At 52.1% G+C, this 16,899-nt stretch overlaps 1 protein-coding gene across 1 annotated transcript; it reads left to right on the top strand.

Moving 5' to 3' along the window:
- The first annotated feature begins 1,120 nt into the window (after positions 1–1,120).
- IER5L (immediate early response 5 like) lies at positions 1,121–3,918 on the top strand. The gene has a single exon (XM_032797738.2). The coding sequence runs from the start codon at positions 1,313–1,315 to the stop codon at positions 2,420–2,422; it is 1,110 nt and encodes a 369-aa protein (XP_032653629.1). The 5' UTR covers positions 1,121–1,312; the 3' UTR covers positions 2,423–3,918.
- Positions 3,919–16,899: the final 12,981 nt, after the last annotated feature.

Raw genomic sequence — 16,899 nt, 5'->3', positions numbered from 1 at the left:
GGCAGGGAGCCCCCTTGAAGTCAGGAATGAGTGTTGCCTTAAAAAGTGGGTTTCTTATCCTGGAGTAAACTTACACACCTCCAAAAGGTCCTAATCCTGCAAAAGCTCCAGGCAGGCAAACCCCTGGCCATGCACAATGGGTTTGATCCTGCTTTGATTGAAGTCAGTGGCAAAACTGCCATTGACTTCTACGGTGCAGGATCAGGCCTGGATTCCCTCCGAAGTCAATGGGGGATCCGTGCTGGCGCAGCGCGCGTTGCAGCATCGGGGCCGAGGTGGTTGCAGGATCGTGTCCACAGCTGATGTTCCCGAAGCCCGGCACCCCGTGGCGAAGAGACCTCGAGGTATTTCTTTGTACCTTCTCTGCGGATAGTAACATTTCATACAGGACGTGGGAACCGACGCGGGGCGGGCACATCGCCTCCCCTGCCCGGTGAACTCCCCGGTCTTTCAGGGCGCTCACATGCTCAGTGTTGCCGGTAGGTAGGATGGAGCCATGTGCTTTCCCTGCCTGGCCAGGTGGGGGCCGGATCACACGCCCAGGAGAGGGATTTTCCAGCTCTGGTCTCTAGGATTGTGTTAGTAATTAATTATTCAGTATTTTTATTATTCCATCTCCCCCCCCCGTCCCACCTGCTGGAAGGAGGGAGGGAGAAGCCCAGAAACCACCCAGCGTCTCAGGCCAGCCCCCTCTCCCCGCACATGGTGACCACTCACCTGCCAAGGGAGGCAGCGCAGCCGCGGGGAAACCAGCCTCCCCACCCGGGGGGCATGACCCGTTGGTGCACGTGTCCCGTCCCCCCACCCATCCCCGCCGCCCCCGGGCTGCAGCCCCCCACGCCCACCCCGGCTCGGGCTGCGCGCTGCCGCGGCGGCTCCTCTCTCATGAGAACATTCCAGGCAGCAGCTCCAAGTCTGTTCGGTATTTGAATAGCACAAAGGAACCGCCTTCCCCTGATTGGTCGGCCGGGTCTCTCCTGGGCGGGAGGCGGCTGCCCGTCAGGCCGGGCCGGGCCCGCCGATAGGCTGCGGGAACCAAGGGCGGGGCTGGGGAGGACATATAAATAGCGGGGGCTGGGTAAGCGAGCGCTCATTGCTTTGCGCTCAAGGTGAGGGCGGGTGGCGAGGGGGGTGGCGGTGGCACGGGGGCGCAGGGCGCACCGGTGATGGTGGCTCCCCTCGAAGCGCTGGCGACCCCCTGAGAGAGATAGCGAGAGCGAGACCCCCCCGCACACCAACAGCAGCCCCCAGCCCCTTCCCGGCCCGGGTGGATGCGGCCCGGGGTGTCTGGCTGCCAGCGCGGAGCGAGCAGATGCTGGGGGGCCGGAGGAGGATGGAGTGCGCCCTGGACGCCCAGAGCCTGATCAGCCTCTCCCTGCGCAAGATCCACAGCTCCCGCACCCAGCGCGGGGGCATCAAGCTCCACAAAAACCTGCTGGTCTCCTACGTGCTCCGCAACGCCCGGCAGCTCTACCTGAGCGAGCGGTACGCCGAGCTCTACCGCCGCCAGCAGCACTACCAGGAGGGCGGCCTCCTGCTCGGGGCGCCACCAGGCTGCGCGCCCGCCGGAGAGATCCCCCCGGAGTTCAGCCCGCTCCAGCTGGCGGCCGAGCCCGAGGACCCGGAGCCGGGCATGCAGCAGCCGCGGAGCTGCGGGCTAGGCTGCGCGGCTGGGGGAGCCCTGGGAAGAGGCGGCGGCGACCTGCTGGAGGTCCCCGTGTGCGCTGCGCTCCTGCCCGGTGCGCCCCAGGAGGACGAGCCGCTGGAGCTGCAGCCCAGCCCGCCCCAGCATCCGCAGCCGGCGACCCCTTCGGCGCTTCGCAGAGACTCTTCCCCCGGCTTCTACCGGGGCGGCGGCGGCAGCAGCGCTTCTCCGGGGCTGCTTTACCCGGTGCCGACGAGCTGTGACTTCGGCAGCCCGGCGCCTCCGGGTTCGGCCATGAGCTCAGCGAGCGGCGGCGCCTCGGCGCATTGTAGCAGCCGCACCACGGTGCTGGACCTGGACACCCATGTGGTGACCACGGTGGAGAACGGCTACCTGCACCAGGACTGCTGCTCGCAGTGCCCGTGCTGCTGCCAGGGCGCCGCGGGACTCGGCGCCCCGCCACCTACCCCGGGCACCAAGCGCAAGTACTACCCCGGGCAGGAGGACGAGGAGGACGGGGACCCAGGAGGGGTGGCGGTGGGGGGCGGCTCCCCCTTCTCCCTTTGCAGCAAGCGAGCCCGCTTCGAGGACTTCAGCCCCGAGCAGCCCCCGGACTCTTCCAACATCTCCAACTTGATCTCCATCTTCGGCTCCGGCTTCACGGGGCTGGTGAGCCGGCAGCAGGCGGACTGTGAGCAGCCCCTGAACGGGCAGCTGTGCGGCAAGCAGGCGCTGGCCAGCCTGGGAGCCTGGACTCGAGCCATCGTAGCGTTCTAGGGGCGGGGATGGACGCGGGGGGGAGCGATCCCAGGGACACGGACTCCGGAGGGGCCCCTGAAACAAAGAGGGGGCGGGCGGGGGAGGGGAAGGTGAGCTCATGTTTTCTAAACTGTACAATAAAAATCGCAGATCTTGGGACTTTATTTTTGCAGAGATGAAAAGCACCTATTTAACTATTCCGTGTGTCCGCTCGGGCTCTTTTTGTATGGAGTGCGGGGGCGACTCGAGCCCGGGAGCCTGCCACGTGAGGCGAGGGCTGCTGCCCCGGGGAAGAGTTTGGAGTGCTGCAGTTCTCTGCCCCTCGAGGAGCTGCTTGTGCTGGGGCGGGGGAAAGAGACGCCGAAGCTTGCAGAGGCCGTTGGACTAACTCCGGGGGACTCTGCCTGCAGGCGCGGGGGGGGGGGGTCTAAGCGGGGAGAAGGAGCCTACAGGAAAAGGGGAACCAAGTGTGATCGATTCTGTTAAACCGACACACTCCTCGCTTGTCCCAGGCAGGGGGAGACGGACCCCGGGCGCGTTTGCAAGGTTCCTAGCCCGCGGGGTGGATTAAATCCTTCCGTCTCCCATTCAAACTACTTCATTCAGTTCCATTTTCCTCTCCCCTTCCCAACCGCCAGCAGCAGCGTGGGTCAGTGCCTCCCTCCAGCACCGCGCTTCTGCGGGAGCAGCCTTCCTCTCGCTTGCTCTACTTTAGCCTTTATTTAAAAAAAAGAAAAAAGCCGAAGGCAGAAATGAAAACATTTCAACTTTCCTCACTTGCCAGAAGGACTGTCTGCTGCGACCCCTCTTCCTACCATGTGTGCCAGGGTAACCCTGCAGAGCACAATAGCTTCTCGTGGGGGAGGAAGAAGGGTGGTTTTCTCTTACCCCCTTCCACTCTTCTGGCTGCTCCATGGGACCTGTAGTCCTGCCAGCCCACGCTTTTTAACCGGACACAACGTGTTTGGGGACACCATGGCAAACTACATTTCCCATCATGCACAGCTCTGCAGTCCTCCTTACCCCACCCTCGCTCAGTGTTTGTGTACCTTCACTAGGTGTATGTGACTGCCACAGGTAAACGTGTTAACACTACTTTTAACGTCTCTTTGAATGTGGTATGCTGGGGCTTTTTGTTTTTAAGTTTGACTGTTCTGGTTTCAGCCTTCCAAACCATAAAGCCAGCATTGCTTGGTCTTGTGAAGAGATCTGTGGCCCCTTGACTCTCTCCACCTTTTTTTTATTTTACATTATTTTTTTAAAAATTAAACCTTTTGTTGTAAAAAGGTGTTTGGTTTTTGTGTTTTTTAATTTTTTGTTTTTGCAGCTCTGTCATCCCAACCATCACAATATAAGCACTAGGTGTACTAGGGACGCCTTGCCAAACGTTTTTTGTTTTTTTCTTTTTTCTTCTTTATATCCCTGTATTTTTGTGCGGATTGAATGGTATATCACCGGGTAAAACTGTTCAGATTTGTTTAAATTTATAATCTTAATAAAAAGTCCATTATAAAGTTTGTGGTGGTCTCTTTACGTGGGCTTAACTCTTCGCTCTTCCCAGTACGATGCTGGGAAGGTTTTGCACAGTATGGGTGAAATCGCTGGAGCTCACAGCTTGGCTATATGAATGCTTATACCAAAGGACTTTCGCCTGTAGGCTGGATCTATAGATCCCACCCTAAATTCTTTGGGGTGGGAGGAGATTACCTCTAGCCTGAACTTCTTTTTACTGGGAGCTGACAAATCTTTAGCTTTCAGATGAGTGGAGATGCCACTTATTCAAAGTTTCCCAGGTGGGTGAGTCTCAGGTGACCCCTACATAGATTAACTGATCTCCAGCATTTACCTAAAAGGCCCTGAACTACCCAGACAAAAGCACTTCTACCTACAGTCCTCAACTCAGCAACAGGGAGGTAAAAACGCTGCATTTTTTTTTAATTGCATAAGCTTATACTGTTCCCAGGTCTTAACTGTTCATCTACTTCAAGACAATAGAAGGGTGGCGATATGGATATTTCAGCCACATAAATCAGATCGGCTAGGGACAAGTGCCTGCTCCTTGCTTAAAACCAGTTTAGACCTACGGTGCCTAGTTTGCACAAAAATACTAGCACCAGAGTGCACCAATGCTATTAGCCCACCGACGGGTTTCCTAGTCCACAAGCTGATCCATAAAAAAAAAAAAAAAACAGATGGCGAGGGTCTGAAAAATTGGTGCTCAAGGAGTGAGTATTCTTATCTCAGCTTAGGCAGAGCGCGCTAAACTAATTCTATCCCCAACCCTGCCACAGCAGCAGCCTGCTTTTCTCGCCTCATCCTCCCTGATGTACTTGTGAAGTTGGGTTTGGTTTTTTTTTAAGTTGCAGTTTGTTATCACCACTCTGTGCCACTTGGTGGTGTGTTTTATTTAAAAAAAAAAAAACACAAAAAACCCAAATGAATGAAGGCAATCAAGGCTCCCTGACCACCTACAGGCTGACCTCAGAAGAGGATTTTGAAAGCCCGTGCAAAAACCGTGCAGATTTAGAGCAAAATCGACCGCTGGTGCTGCTGCTAGTCCAGGTTTTTTAGAACAGAATCACTACGATTTCTCCTGTGAGCCCGGGGGGAAAGAAACTGCCGATAGCTGCAACGATTCGAACTAAACCACCCCCTGCTCCCAACGAAGTACTGTGCTTTCCTCTCCAGAGATATAGACTAGGGGGATGCGGGGGAGGGTTGGAAAAAATCGCATTGGAAAGGCACAGTCAACAGGAGACTCCGATTAGTCAAGCAGAAATTTAGTCGAGTATCTCGAGCTTAATCACAAGGTAACAACGTGTGTGTGTGTTTACACACCCCCAATAATCCAGCTATAACGTTTAAATTACAAAGCGCCCTGTGTCAACCTGGAATTACTGGGGGGGTGTAACTCTTCTCCCCCCACCAACTTTCTGGCTTTGTTGCGGGCAGGAGTCTCCTGTTCTGTCGGTTTCTTTCTTTCTCTTCGAAGTCTCCGAAATCTTTTCTGTATGATTATTGTTGTGATTTGATTCCATTAAACCTACCCTGGCTCCCAGGCGAAGCCAGTTGTCAGAGCTCCCCTTAGCGCCAGTTTAGGAGCACTGCAGCCCTCCAGCGACTTTGGGGGACTAGGAAAAGACGCTCCGACCTGCCCCTCTGGCAGAGGCGAGTTTTGGGGAGCGGGGGCCCGGATCGCGGTGGGGCTTGAAGGCCGGGCCACAGCGAGGATGGCCAAGGGCGCGGGGGGAGCAGCAGCACCTCGAGCCTTTTGTTAGAAGCGCAAAAACTGGCCCTTCTCCCCTGGCAGAGCTAAACAAACCGACCCGGCTCCCTCGCCCCGGTCTCTTTGCGCAGCGCAGCGCACGGGGGCTGGCGAGCGGAGAGCAGCGGGGTGCAGAGCAGAGCTCAGCCCTGGTACCAGCGCTGGAACAGCCGCTTGCTGCGACTCCCTTCCCCCCTGCCTGTAACAGCACAAATCGCTCCGAGGGAAGTGAGAGAGATCAGCGAGCGACTGAAGTTCCTCGCTTCGCTTTAATGAGGATGGATGTGGGGTGAGGGGCCCCGCGCACCCGCCTCTCTATGTTGCCCCTTTAAAGTGCACACGGCTTTCCTTAGAAGTTGGCTCTTTGCTAGCAGTCTCGCGCCCCCCCCCCAACCTTCTGCCCAGATTGGGGGGGCGGAAGAGGGGCACTACCGGTCATGGGTGCACCTGGCTCCCCTTCCCCCCACCTCCACCAGCCCATTGGCCAGCAGCAGCTCTAGGGTGGCTGGGAGAGTCTCACAGGCCCTGGGTTTGGGCTGCCCAGGCAGCATCTGGCCCCCCTGAAGGTTCGTTGATGCCTCCAATTTAATTATCATGGGGACCCAGCAGCACCCCTACACTTAGGGTGCAACATCTCCTTCCACCCAAGAGTGGCACCAGTGAGGAGCCACCAGAGAGGCTCGGCTGTTCCATCCTTGAAGAAGGTGGATGGGTGCAAAGGCTTTCTGAAAACCAAGACCCAGCGCTGGAGAGCCATCTACACTTGGCTTTCCTTTTAGCACATAAGAACAGCCATAATGGCTCCATCTAGCCCAGTATCGTGTCTCCCATCAGTGGCCTATATCACATGCTTCAGAGGGAATGAACAGAACAGGCAATTATGGAGTGATCCATTCCTGTCATCCCGCATCTGGCAGCCAGATGTTTAGGGACACCCAGAACATGGGGTTGCGTCCCTGACCATCTTGGCTAATAGCCACTGAGGGGACTTATCTCCAGAACTATGAAAACTACATCCTACCCCCTCTAACATGGTAGCATGGCTTCAGTTAAAACAAACATATCTTCTGCCAACGGGAAGAAATCTGACACTTCTCTTTCTGCTTAGGTTTTGTGTCCGGGCAAAGCATTGAGGTCACAGGTGCTTTGGCCCATTGGGAAGGGTTTGGGGCTGGTACTTACACCTTTTTGGGCCACACTTTGTGACGTTGGGCTCTTGCTCAGAAGCAATCGCTTGGCTAACTCATCCCACCTCTCCTGGGATCTCTGAGAGGCTCTTTCTCTGGGTCATCTCTTGGTGACCTCTCCCCCACCCACCTTGTGAGAGAGAGAGAGAGAGGCTTGTCGGTGATATGTGTGAAATCCCAAGCCAAACTGTTCTAAACAAAACATCCACCACCTTCCCCTGGGAAATGAGACAAGTCCTACCCCCTCCAGAGTGGAAGCTGGGGTGGTGAGTGCCTGCCTGCTACATCTCTACCTGCCTGATGGAGAGCGCTACCAAAGTACTGTCCCCATTTACACTGAAGGGAGAATTTAGTTCAGCATCCAATGCGCTTAGCTCCTTGGAAGGTCTGGCCTTCAGTGATTTGCCCAAGGACTGTTGGAGGCACAGGGGGAATAAAACCCAGGTCTCCTGAGCCTCTTGCAGAGCTGTGATGGAGGCGAGGGACTATTTCCACCTGGTATCATTAGTGTGATATTACTAATCCCACAGTTGGGGGAAGGAAGGAGGCATGTTTAGCAGCATCTTTCGACTAGGGTTGCACTGCAGACCATAAGGCTATTGAGATAGGCCAGTGAGATGTGCAGCCATTCATCCCTCCTTTCATATTTTCTTCTGATCTGCTGACCCTCCCCCCCGGCCCCAGACACTACAAGGGAACATTTTTGTTCTGGGAACACAATTCTCTTGGGACAAACGGTACCTTCCCTGGCTAGAGCGTCACAGGGCACAGAAGGTCCATGGGGGAGTGCAGTGTAAATTGCGGATGAGCAACTGTGTTATGTCACCCTGGAAGGAGACCATGGAGGGATTCAGATCTCAGGATCTATGGAGGTGTAAACCCACCTGCCCATCCATCGGCTCTGGGGGTCACTGCTAGTGCTACCTGCTGAAAAGATCTGTTCTGAGGTGGTTTGATGCAGCAGCCAACTGGTGTCTGTGAGAATACAGCAGAGCAGAGACCTATCGGGGCACCCCCAGGGTCAGTCATCTCTGTGGGATACAGCTTAGCAGCGTCCACCGAAGCAGTGGCTCCCCAGAGAGTCAGATTGCCCCAACCCTCTGGTTCAGTTTGGCGCAGAATTGCAACATGAAGCCCACTCCACATCACTGCCCAGCTGTGGTGCAAATGGCCACTAAACACGAATATGACCCTGCTGGAACCTGACAACTGCTGTCCAACCACAGCCCTTCATGGGTCTATTTCTATGGGCAAACAGGGACACCTTCCTGCCTAAAGGGAGCAGGTTCTGCTGGGGGAAGATTCTCTTGAAGCATCACTGTTAACATGAGCAGTGGCTTATAGTTCTGCGATACTTGAAAATACGTTTTCCCCTTCCCCCACCCCCAGTTTAATGGGAATCTGTAGCTGCAGCTTGTCAGACTCTGTGGCCAGAAGTTTTATTTTAGGGGCCTCTTAAACCACAGGGCTCCAGCTAGTGCCGAGTGGCTCATTGGGGTTTTCCAAAGCCTCAGCAGCTGGAGAGGTTTCTAACGGACTTTGCTCCAGCCTCCAGCCACTCTGGGAGGGTTGGAGCTGCCTCCTTGCTGTGTTGGAGGAAAATAATATTTCACCCTTCTCCAGTCCCTTTCATCAGGAAATCGCCAAACTCTATAGGCATCCTCATTAATCCAGCCTCACAACAGCCCTGCTGCTTGAGGCAGGAAGGGATTATCCCCCCACCTCCATATTACAGAGGGGGAAACTGAGGCACAAAGTCATGCTGGGATGTGCCCAAGGTCACACAGCAGGGCAGTGGCAGAACTAGGAATCAAAGTCCTAATTCTCTGCTTAATGAGAGGACCCCCTAGCTCCCCGAACACACACCAAACCCTGCAGCCATGACTCGTTCACTGAAAGGTTCCCATGAACTAGCTGGCATAGTTCTGCCTATTGCAACCCCTCCCCCAACCAAGCCACCTTCCAGCAAACCCTGGTGCATCAAACAGCCCTCTCATTTTACTCTCTGGTGCTGCCAAGGTCCCTTTGGGACAGGAATAGTCAGTCCCACAGCCTGCATCAGAAGCTTGTTTTAAAACTCCCCAGCATTTCCCTCCTGGAGGCCCTCAGTATAAACAGGCTGCCTGAACAACCGGTTCCTCTGCCTTCCAGGGCTGCAACTGCAAGAGGAAGGAGTGGCTGGTGGAGGCTTCACCTCCTGGGGAACTCTGTGGCCCTGTGCTCCAGTGGCTGGATACCTTCCCCCAGCCTTACCCACCCCCACAACCTGTAGTCAGCTTCCTCCCTACGCCTTCCTATGGGCAAATCAAGCCTTTCCACACTTCGCAGGATGAAAGTTTCTTTGCCTTCTCCTGTGGACTGAAACAGACAAGAGGCTGCAATTCACAACATTGACAAAGTTCCCCCCTCCCTCCCGAAAAAGTAATTGACTGCTGGGTTGGGTGGGGGAAGGATGTGTGGGGAGAGCAAAGGGGCACCCATAAGAACCCCACCCAAAAGGGAAATAAGTAGCTCTCCCAGCCCAGGCAGGACTGTTGAGTTCCTGACTTATTTGGAGGTGAATTCATTTATTTATATATTTTAAACACCACTACATGACATTTCTCTTCTTAAGAAGGCAACAGCAACCCCATCACACAGTCTCTCTCCTGAAAGCTGAGCCTAGAAACTGGAGCCTTATCTGCATATTCATAAGCACCTGATAAATTAATCATGATGTCAGTAGCATTCTGGCTGGAAGGGAGGTGACAGTGTAAGATTGCTCCCCCCTACACACACACAGTCTCTCTCTCTTCCCCAGATAATTTTTGTCACTTCATCGTAAACCCGGAACCCACAGCCTCTCCCAGACTACAGGCTAGGAGAGCTGTCCCCACCTTGACAAGACAGGACATAACTTGCCTTCCCTCCTGGCCTCTGATCCCTTAGAGATACTTGTGAAAGAGGCTGGAACAGATGGGCTGGAGTGAGGGGAAGGACACAGGGTCTGGCTGATCTCATCTGCTACCAGAGGAAACCTGCACATCTCCTAAACCCTGGGGGGGCGGGCGGGAAGTGCCATTCACACACACACGCCCCTCCATTGTGTTAGGGGACATCATTCATCTCATCCCAAATCAGCCCCCGTCCCATACTGATCTTGTGGTTTCTCTTGCGTCCATGACTGAAAGCTTTCCAGCCTCAGAGACCTGGCATCACAGAGCAGAGTTAGAGACATTGCTGTTTATCCTGAAGGAATCATTCCTCCCTTCTCTTCCTGCTGTTATTCCTCCTTCATTCCCAGGCTTTGTTCCACTTTTGGTCCTTGACCAGTGGAGATCAGGGACCATAGCCTTTTGTTCTTGCTGTCTGTGCAGTAAGGTAAAAGGATCTGGATCTGGACGTGAGCAGCACCAATGTGCCCACATCACTGGGGAGTGGGGGAAGGGAAATACAATCTAAAGGGAGGACCACACACATTCATGACACCAGTATATTTCAGGCAGGCTCAAGGCCACTACTGCTTTGACCTAATGATCTAGCCTGAATCTCTCCAGGACTGGTGCTGAGACCTTAGTAGGACGGGAACTTGATCACTTAGGTTTGCAGCAGAACCGGAGAAGTCAGAGGGAATTGGGAGGGAGACGAAGAAAGAGGAAGAAGCCCAGTTTTCCATGCAGCAAAAGTAGCCACTGCGCCTCTGAGCCAGAACAGACTGATGGCTGTGGATGAAGAAAAGCAGAGAGAAAAAGCCTGTTCATCACTGTGCATAAACCTCTCTCCCTCCCTGGAGTGTCTGCTGTCTGTCCTTGGGAAAAAAAACAAAGTAAACAAACCCTAGACCCTAACCTGTGATTGTAAAACAACAGCAGGCATTTCCTTCCACTCAGAATGATCCCCACGGGTTAGATCAAATGCACAGGTCTCTCCTGGGCCCCTTTAGTGTCTCTTGTCAGAATCCCTCATTTTCTGGTAGGAGTCACCTTGCTCTGTCAGGGAGCAGAGATGGAGACTCTTCCTTAACAAAGGAGGGAGAGCTCTTGCTTGCATGCTGGCCCCTTTAAGAAGGGGCTTGGAAAGCAGTCATTTTAAGAAGCTGCTTGTGCCCGGAGGCCAGTGCCTTCCAAGTGTGGGTCTCTATATCTTTGTTGTCCTCTGCCACACTCCCAAAAGCTACCGGTTGGAACTAAAGCCAGGCTGAGTGCAGGGCAGAGCCATGGGCTGGTAGCAGTCCCCTTTCAGAGGATGCAGGTGTTGTGTATCCTGTGAAGTTAAATCCAACTTCTTAGATGAGTTCTGGTAGTACTGGGAGGCCCCAGCTAAGCTCAGGACCCCATTGCACAGGCACGCACAGTGAGGCAGTTCTGAGCCACTTACAGTCTACCGAGCTAAAACACAGCGGGTGTGTTACTATCCCCATTTTACAGCTCAGGAGCCTGAGGCCCAGCGAGCCCAAAGTCACACAGAGTCTGCGGCAGAAGTGGAAGTTGAACCCAAGTCTTGAGTCTAACAGGGCCTTAGCCACAAGACCAACCTTCCACACCCTGGAAGTGACTCTGAGCATGCTGGGGAAGATCGAAGGAGTGGAGCACAGCTGGTAACAGTTAGCATCAAAATACAACAGACAAAGCTCAATGAAATGTTTGACTTTTCTCTCCATTTAAGATTCTTTGCTCTATAGACAATTGCCAAGGTGGTTGAAGATGTTAGCTCTACGAAGCAGATAGCAGGGGGCTTAATGCAGGGGCTGCTCCAGGCACCAGCGCACCAAGCGTGTGCCTAGGGTGGCAAGCCGTGGAGGGCGGCCTGTCAGTTGCCGTGAGGGCAGCAGTCAGGCAGCCTTTGGTGATATGCCTGCAGGAGGTCCGACGGTCCCGCAGCTTTGGTGGCAATTTGGCGGCGGGTATGCCAAAGGCGCGGGACCGGCGGACCTCCCTCAGGCATGCTGCCAAAAGCCGCCCGACTGCCCTGCTTGGGGCAGCAAAATACACAGAGCCACCCTTGGCTTCAACTATGCCCCACTTCCTCCTCCTGGTTTTCCAATTTTCAACAAAATCAATAGGGTTCGGTACATTGGTAGAACAGTCCCTGAAAATCTGGAACTGATTGGATGTGGTGATTGCATTCCAGACACTGAGAAATGCCACTGAGTTGAACATACAGCCTTGCAGGCTTGGCCGGTTGTTTGTATTGCTCCAGTAATGGGCCAGGACCCCAGCGTGCTGGGTGCTGGACAAGCACAGAAGAAGAGGAGCACCCGTATACCTTGGATGTAAAATACAGTCAGATAAGAGCTCTCCACTCATTTCCAGCAGTGGCAGCATGTTACACTTGCTTAGTCTGCACAGACGTAAGTGACCACACAAAGCGCTGGATAGCGGAGAAACATGCTCGGGGCTGTCTGTTCAGCACCTTCACCAGCGTTGTTCCTTTAGGGTCTGATCCTGGGCCTATTCTAATCAACAGGAATCTTTCCATTGACTTCGGGGGGTCTGGATCAGGCCCCTTATTAAAAAGCTGGAAGCCATGAAATTAGTTCTCCTACCAAAGGTGGCGGAAACGGCCCCTCAGCACCTGATTAAGCTGTAGGTCAGACAAAGGAGCGAGTCACATCTGTATCTGGGATCAGGACAGTAAAAGCACTTTTCTGTCTCAAGCTCCCCAAGATCAGCCCTTTCTTAAGCCCAAATCTCCATAGACTCCCTAGGTCCAAGTTCCAGATTCTTCCCCTTTCTCTTTCCTGTCTCCCCATCTATGTGAGTGTTAGCAGAAATATATTTTGGGATGTGCCTATGTTAGCAGATGTTTGAATTACTCCCATGCAGAGAGAACAGTAGGATAGCTGTGACGGACAAAGCAATATGGTGTAGAGGCCATTCATATTAGCAGTGTGTTTAATATGTTAGGTTTCTGTAGTGCTGGATAGTTAGCATCTGAGCAGTAATTATTCACATTGACCTCCCTGTATTCTGCTAGTATTTTTGATGATTAATGCTCTTCTTTGATTTAAGTCCATCCCTTGATTTAAAGGGTTATTTGGTCTGTCATGAAAGTTAAAGGGAAGCTGCAGAGTTATAGAAAATGTTTTCTAACCACTGCATCTAATCACAAAAGAAAAAATATTCAACGAAATTACAATTAAAAATGTCTAGCCTGTAAGAAATTAATATTTAGCCACAAAACACCATCCTGACATACAATGACACCATTTGGGACACAGGAAAAAATCCTCAGTTTATGAAACACGAGAATAGCAAGAAACTGTTTGGTTTTTTTTAAAGGTAAGTTAATAAGAACTCTGTACTTCGCATCTAGGGATCTGAGAGTACTACATAGACATGAATGATGAACATCTCAGACACCCCTGGGAAGTAGATGACTATCCCTATCCCGACTTTACAAATGGGGGAAACTGAGGCACAGAGCAATGCAGACTTGCCCAAGGCCACACAGTAAGTCACTGGCAGAGCCAGGAATAGAACCTACAGTCCCCAAGTCTGTGTTTAACCACTAGATTATGCTGTCTCTTATTTGCCTAGGAGAAGTACACCAGTATTTGCACAGCAGAGGCTAAGTCGGGGTCCCCAAAGGAAGGTTTGTGAACCCCAAAGAGGTCTGCTTTTGTACTCCCTTGTGTCTGGTAGGTTGCCTGTATTCCTACATGCTATTAATCATTACAGCACAGCTAATGTAATGAACCAGATAAATACAAATCAATCACAGAACTCACCTTGCAACAACTTCAGAAGCCACCTGTCTTCCTCCTGCTTCCAGGTGCACTTCCTGTGTCCCCAACAGACACTCTCCCCACCAGCCTTCCTATGTCTCCAGCAGACTAGCCTTGCTCCTGGGAAGCATCAGTGAAATGCCAGTTCTCAGCAAGAGGCACCATCACCCACAGCTCTGGAGACGTTGAATTGTGCCAGGTTGAAGATAAGCGCACATCTTCAGTATGACAGGCCCTTAGGGCTGGTCTACACTAGAAAATTAGATCGACCCAGCTACATTGCTCAGGAGTATAAAAAATCCACAGCCCTGAGCAGCATAGTTAAGCCGACCTAAGTCCCCCTGTAGACAGCATTAGGTCAATAGAAGAATTCTTCTATCAACCTAGCTGCCACCTCTGGGGGAAGTGGATTACCTACACTGACAGGAGAACCCTTCCTATCAGCACTGCAGCTGTAGCATTTCCAGTGTAGACAAAGCCCTCACCATGGGAATATTAATTCAGCTACCTGAGGGGGCTAAAATAATTTTCCCTTATGGTCAGATCTTAATTTTTCCTGACCATACACACTGGTCAATAGTCAAAACAAGGTAGGTGCATAGGATGTGGCCATGGTCTAGGATCACCTGTGCAGGGAGAAAAAATCTAATGCCAGAGGGCTCTCTTTTAGCAAAGTTAAAACATGATCCCATGACTGGAAGGCGGCAAAGTTCGGACTAGTGAACCAGTGAGGGTAGTGAACCATTGGGACACTTGCAAGGGAAACTGAGTCTCCATTGCTTGGAGTCTTTAACTCAAGGCTAGATAGCTTAGAGAAATTCTCTCATTCAGCCACAAGTTATTGGGCTCAACACACAATGAGCCTCTCTGACCTGTATTATGCAAGAAGTCAGACTAGATGAACACAATGGTACTACCTGGCCTTAAGGATGTAGGACCATACACAAGGTTTGTGTTTGAGGATGGGAATGAAATTTCAGGGCAATTGGCCCCCTCAAATATTTGATTTTAATATATCTCAACCACACTGCAATCTGGTGCATTTCACAGGTGAAAAAGCCTGGCTTTCCAGGGGTATTGGGACAGCTAGCAGCACCCAGCTAGGAAGGTGAACTTCCCCAGAAGCAGGCAAGCCCCCACACTCCCTAAAGAGGGACCCCCTCTATTACTGTAACAGTTTTGTTTCCACCTCACTCTCTGGAGCCTTTGGATGAACCCTTTACCCTGCCAGAGCCCCTTCTACCTAGGCAGCTCATTTCACATCCCAGCATTTTAAGCCTCACACCAGTCCCATAGGGCAGATAGGCAACGCACCCACTCCTGATCATCCTGGAGTCTGCCTCTGCAGCAGCTGCCTTTATATCCCTACCGGGACATTGATTGGCCCAGCCCTGGCTTATTACTCCACCCTCTACACCTGTGTGAGGGCTGGGCAAGAGTTAACCCCCTGCTTGCTGGAAACCAGATAGGGCCTGCACAAGGGAGAGATTTTCTTTTGGTGAGAAGTCATCCCATGCCTCACACACCCTAGGACTATTCTCCTACCAGTACAAAAACCTTCCCTCCGGCAAAGGGCTGACTGTGGCTCCCAACAGAGATCCTCTGCAAGAGGGAGGCGTGAGCATCTGCTACAAGATGTTTCCTTCCAGCCCAGCAGCCCAAGACCTACCATGAAATCCTGAACCCACTGAAGTCAGTAGCAAAGTTCCTGTTGAATTCAATGAAGCCAGGATTTCACCCCTAGTCTCTGGTCCTTGCCTGACCATGGCACTGTGCTGTCACTGCACTACCAGACTAGCCCTTGTACAGGATCAATACATACAGCAGTAGAGGTAAAGGTGAGGAAGGCTAGTAGAGCACTGGCCTGGCCTGGGATTCAGGTGACTTGGGTTCTAGTCCTTGCTGTGCTAAAGACCTCCTGAGTGACCTCCAGCAAATCACTTAGCTGTTCTATGTATCAGCTCCCCAGTTTAAAAATGGGATGATAATGCTTCCCTCCCTCCTGAGGGCCCTGGATAGGAGATAGGTACCTCTGGGATACAAGCACTGCCCCTTGACGTGTCATGGAATGATGCCCCTACAGCTCAGCTGGTTGAGGGCTCCATAGGTGGACTGTAGCTGAAAGAGAATCCCAGCAACATAAGGAGTGAGTAGGAAAGAATATGCTTTCTTATCACAGAGCTGCACCTGACTGTGCAGTACCCCTACTCCAAGCCTTGTCATATCAGGATGATGGCTGTACAGGGACCAGAGAGCTGCTTTGAAGTAGATCCAATCAACTTTTAATTATCTATAACTGGGGTAAAGACAAAGTCACATCCCGTAAGGGTTGGATTAGAATTGCAATGGCTCTCCTGCTGGATGAGCTATATATTCCTCCAGTGGTGGCTAGAAGCCGCCTTGTGTCCCTACGAGCATTAGGGCTGAGGGAAACTGTCTGTGGGTTGATGAACATTTTCACAATTTCATGTCGGGACTTTTTTTTAAACCGCTTGCAAAATGTAGCTTCATTTCCCCCCTCTCTCCAAAATGTGGCATTGGCATTGAAACATAGGACTATTTCCCTGCATTTTTATAATGTGAACACTGATGCTGACCTCAATGGCATTTTGAAGTGTTGAAAGTTTTGCTTTAAACCAGGACCATTTGCTCAAAAAAATCACCTCTTTTTGAGGGGGAAAAAGTCATGACATTTTGCATGTTTTTATTTCCTCTTTGCAAGATCCAAGCATCCTCACATGCTTTTCATGATTTGTCCCAACTCTCTCTCAGAGCTCTGGTGAGTTAATGCCCAGTATGGTCCCCTTACATATATCTCTTCCTCTCTGCTGTTGACTATGAACTCCAATGTGTTTGTCACTACATCATCTTCTTATTATGAATGATTTGTATTGCAGGAGTAGCTAGGAGCCCCCATCATGGCCCAGGACCCCATTGTGCTAGGAGCTGTACAAACACACAGCGAAAAGATAGTCTCTGTCCTACATCTTCGTTATCAGGAAGATTGAACCAGGATCTTCAGAACAAAGAGCAGCGACCTTCGCTGCATGAGCTAGAGAATTAAGCTCTTAATGACAAAGTGTGATAGACTCCTGTCAACTATGGATCAGGCCTCAGGGGCGACATGGAGCACACACTGAACAGGGAGTTACAATACTTCACCCTGGCTGCTGTAGCTGAGTATACTGAATCTGCTCTTTACCGTTATCGTGTATCCTTTTGGAGCAATGTTTCCCGAGCTGTGATCCAGGCCTCATTGAGGGGACTTGTAGTGATTGTCAGGGACAAGCTGGTCTGACCTAGTGGTTAAAGCAAGAGGCTGTCCAATGGTTAGCAT

Source organism: Chelonoidis abingdonii, chromosome 24, assembly GCF_003597395.2.
Source record: "Chelonoidis abingdonii isolate Lonesome George chromosome 24, CheloAbing_2.0, whole genome shotgun sequence".
Classification (NCBI taxonomy): Eukaryota; Metazoa; Chordata; order Testudines; family Testudinidae; genus Chelonoidis; species Chelonoidis abingdonii.
Note: the sequence above shows the minus strand (reverse complement) of the source record. Positions and strands in the feature narration are given on the sequence as shown.

Coding starts and splice junctions, on each gene's coding strand:
- IER5L (XM_032797738.2), top strand. CDS start 1,313: ATGCTGGGGGGCCGGAGGAGGATGGAGTGCGCCCTGGACGCCCAGAGC.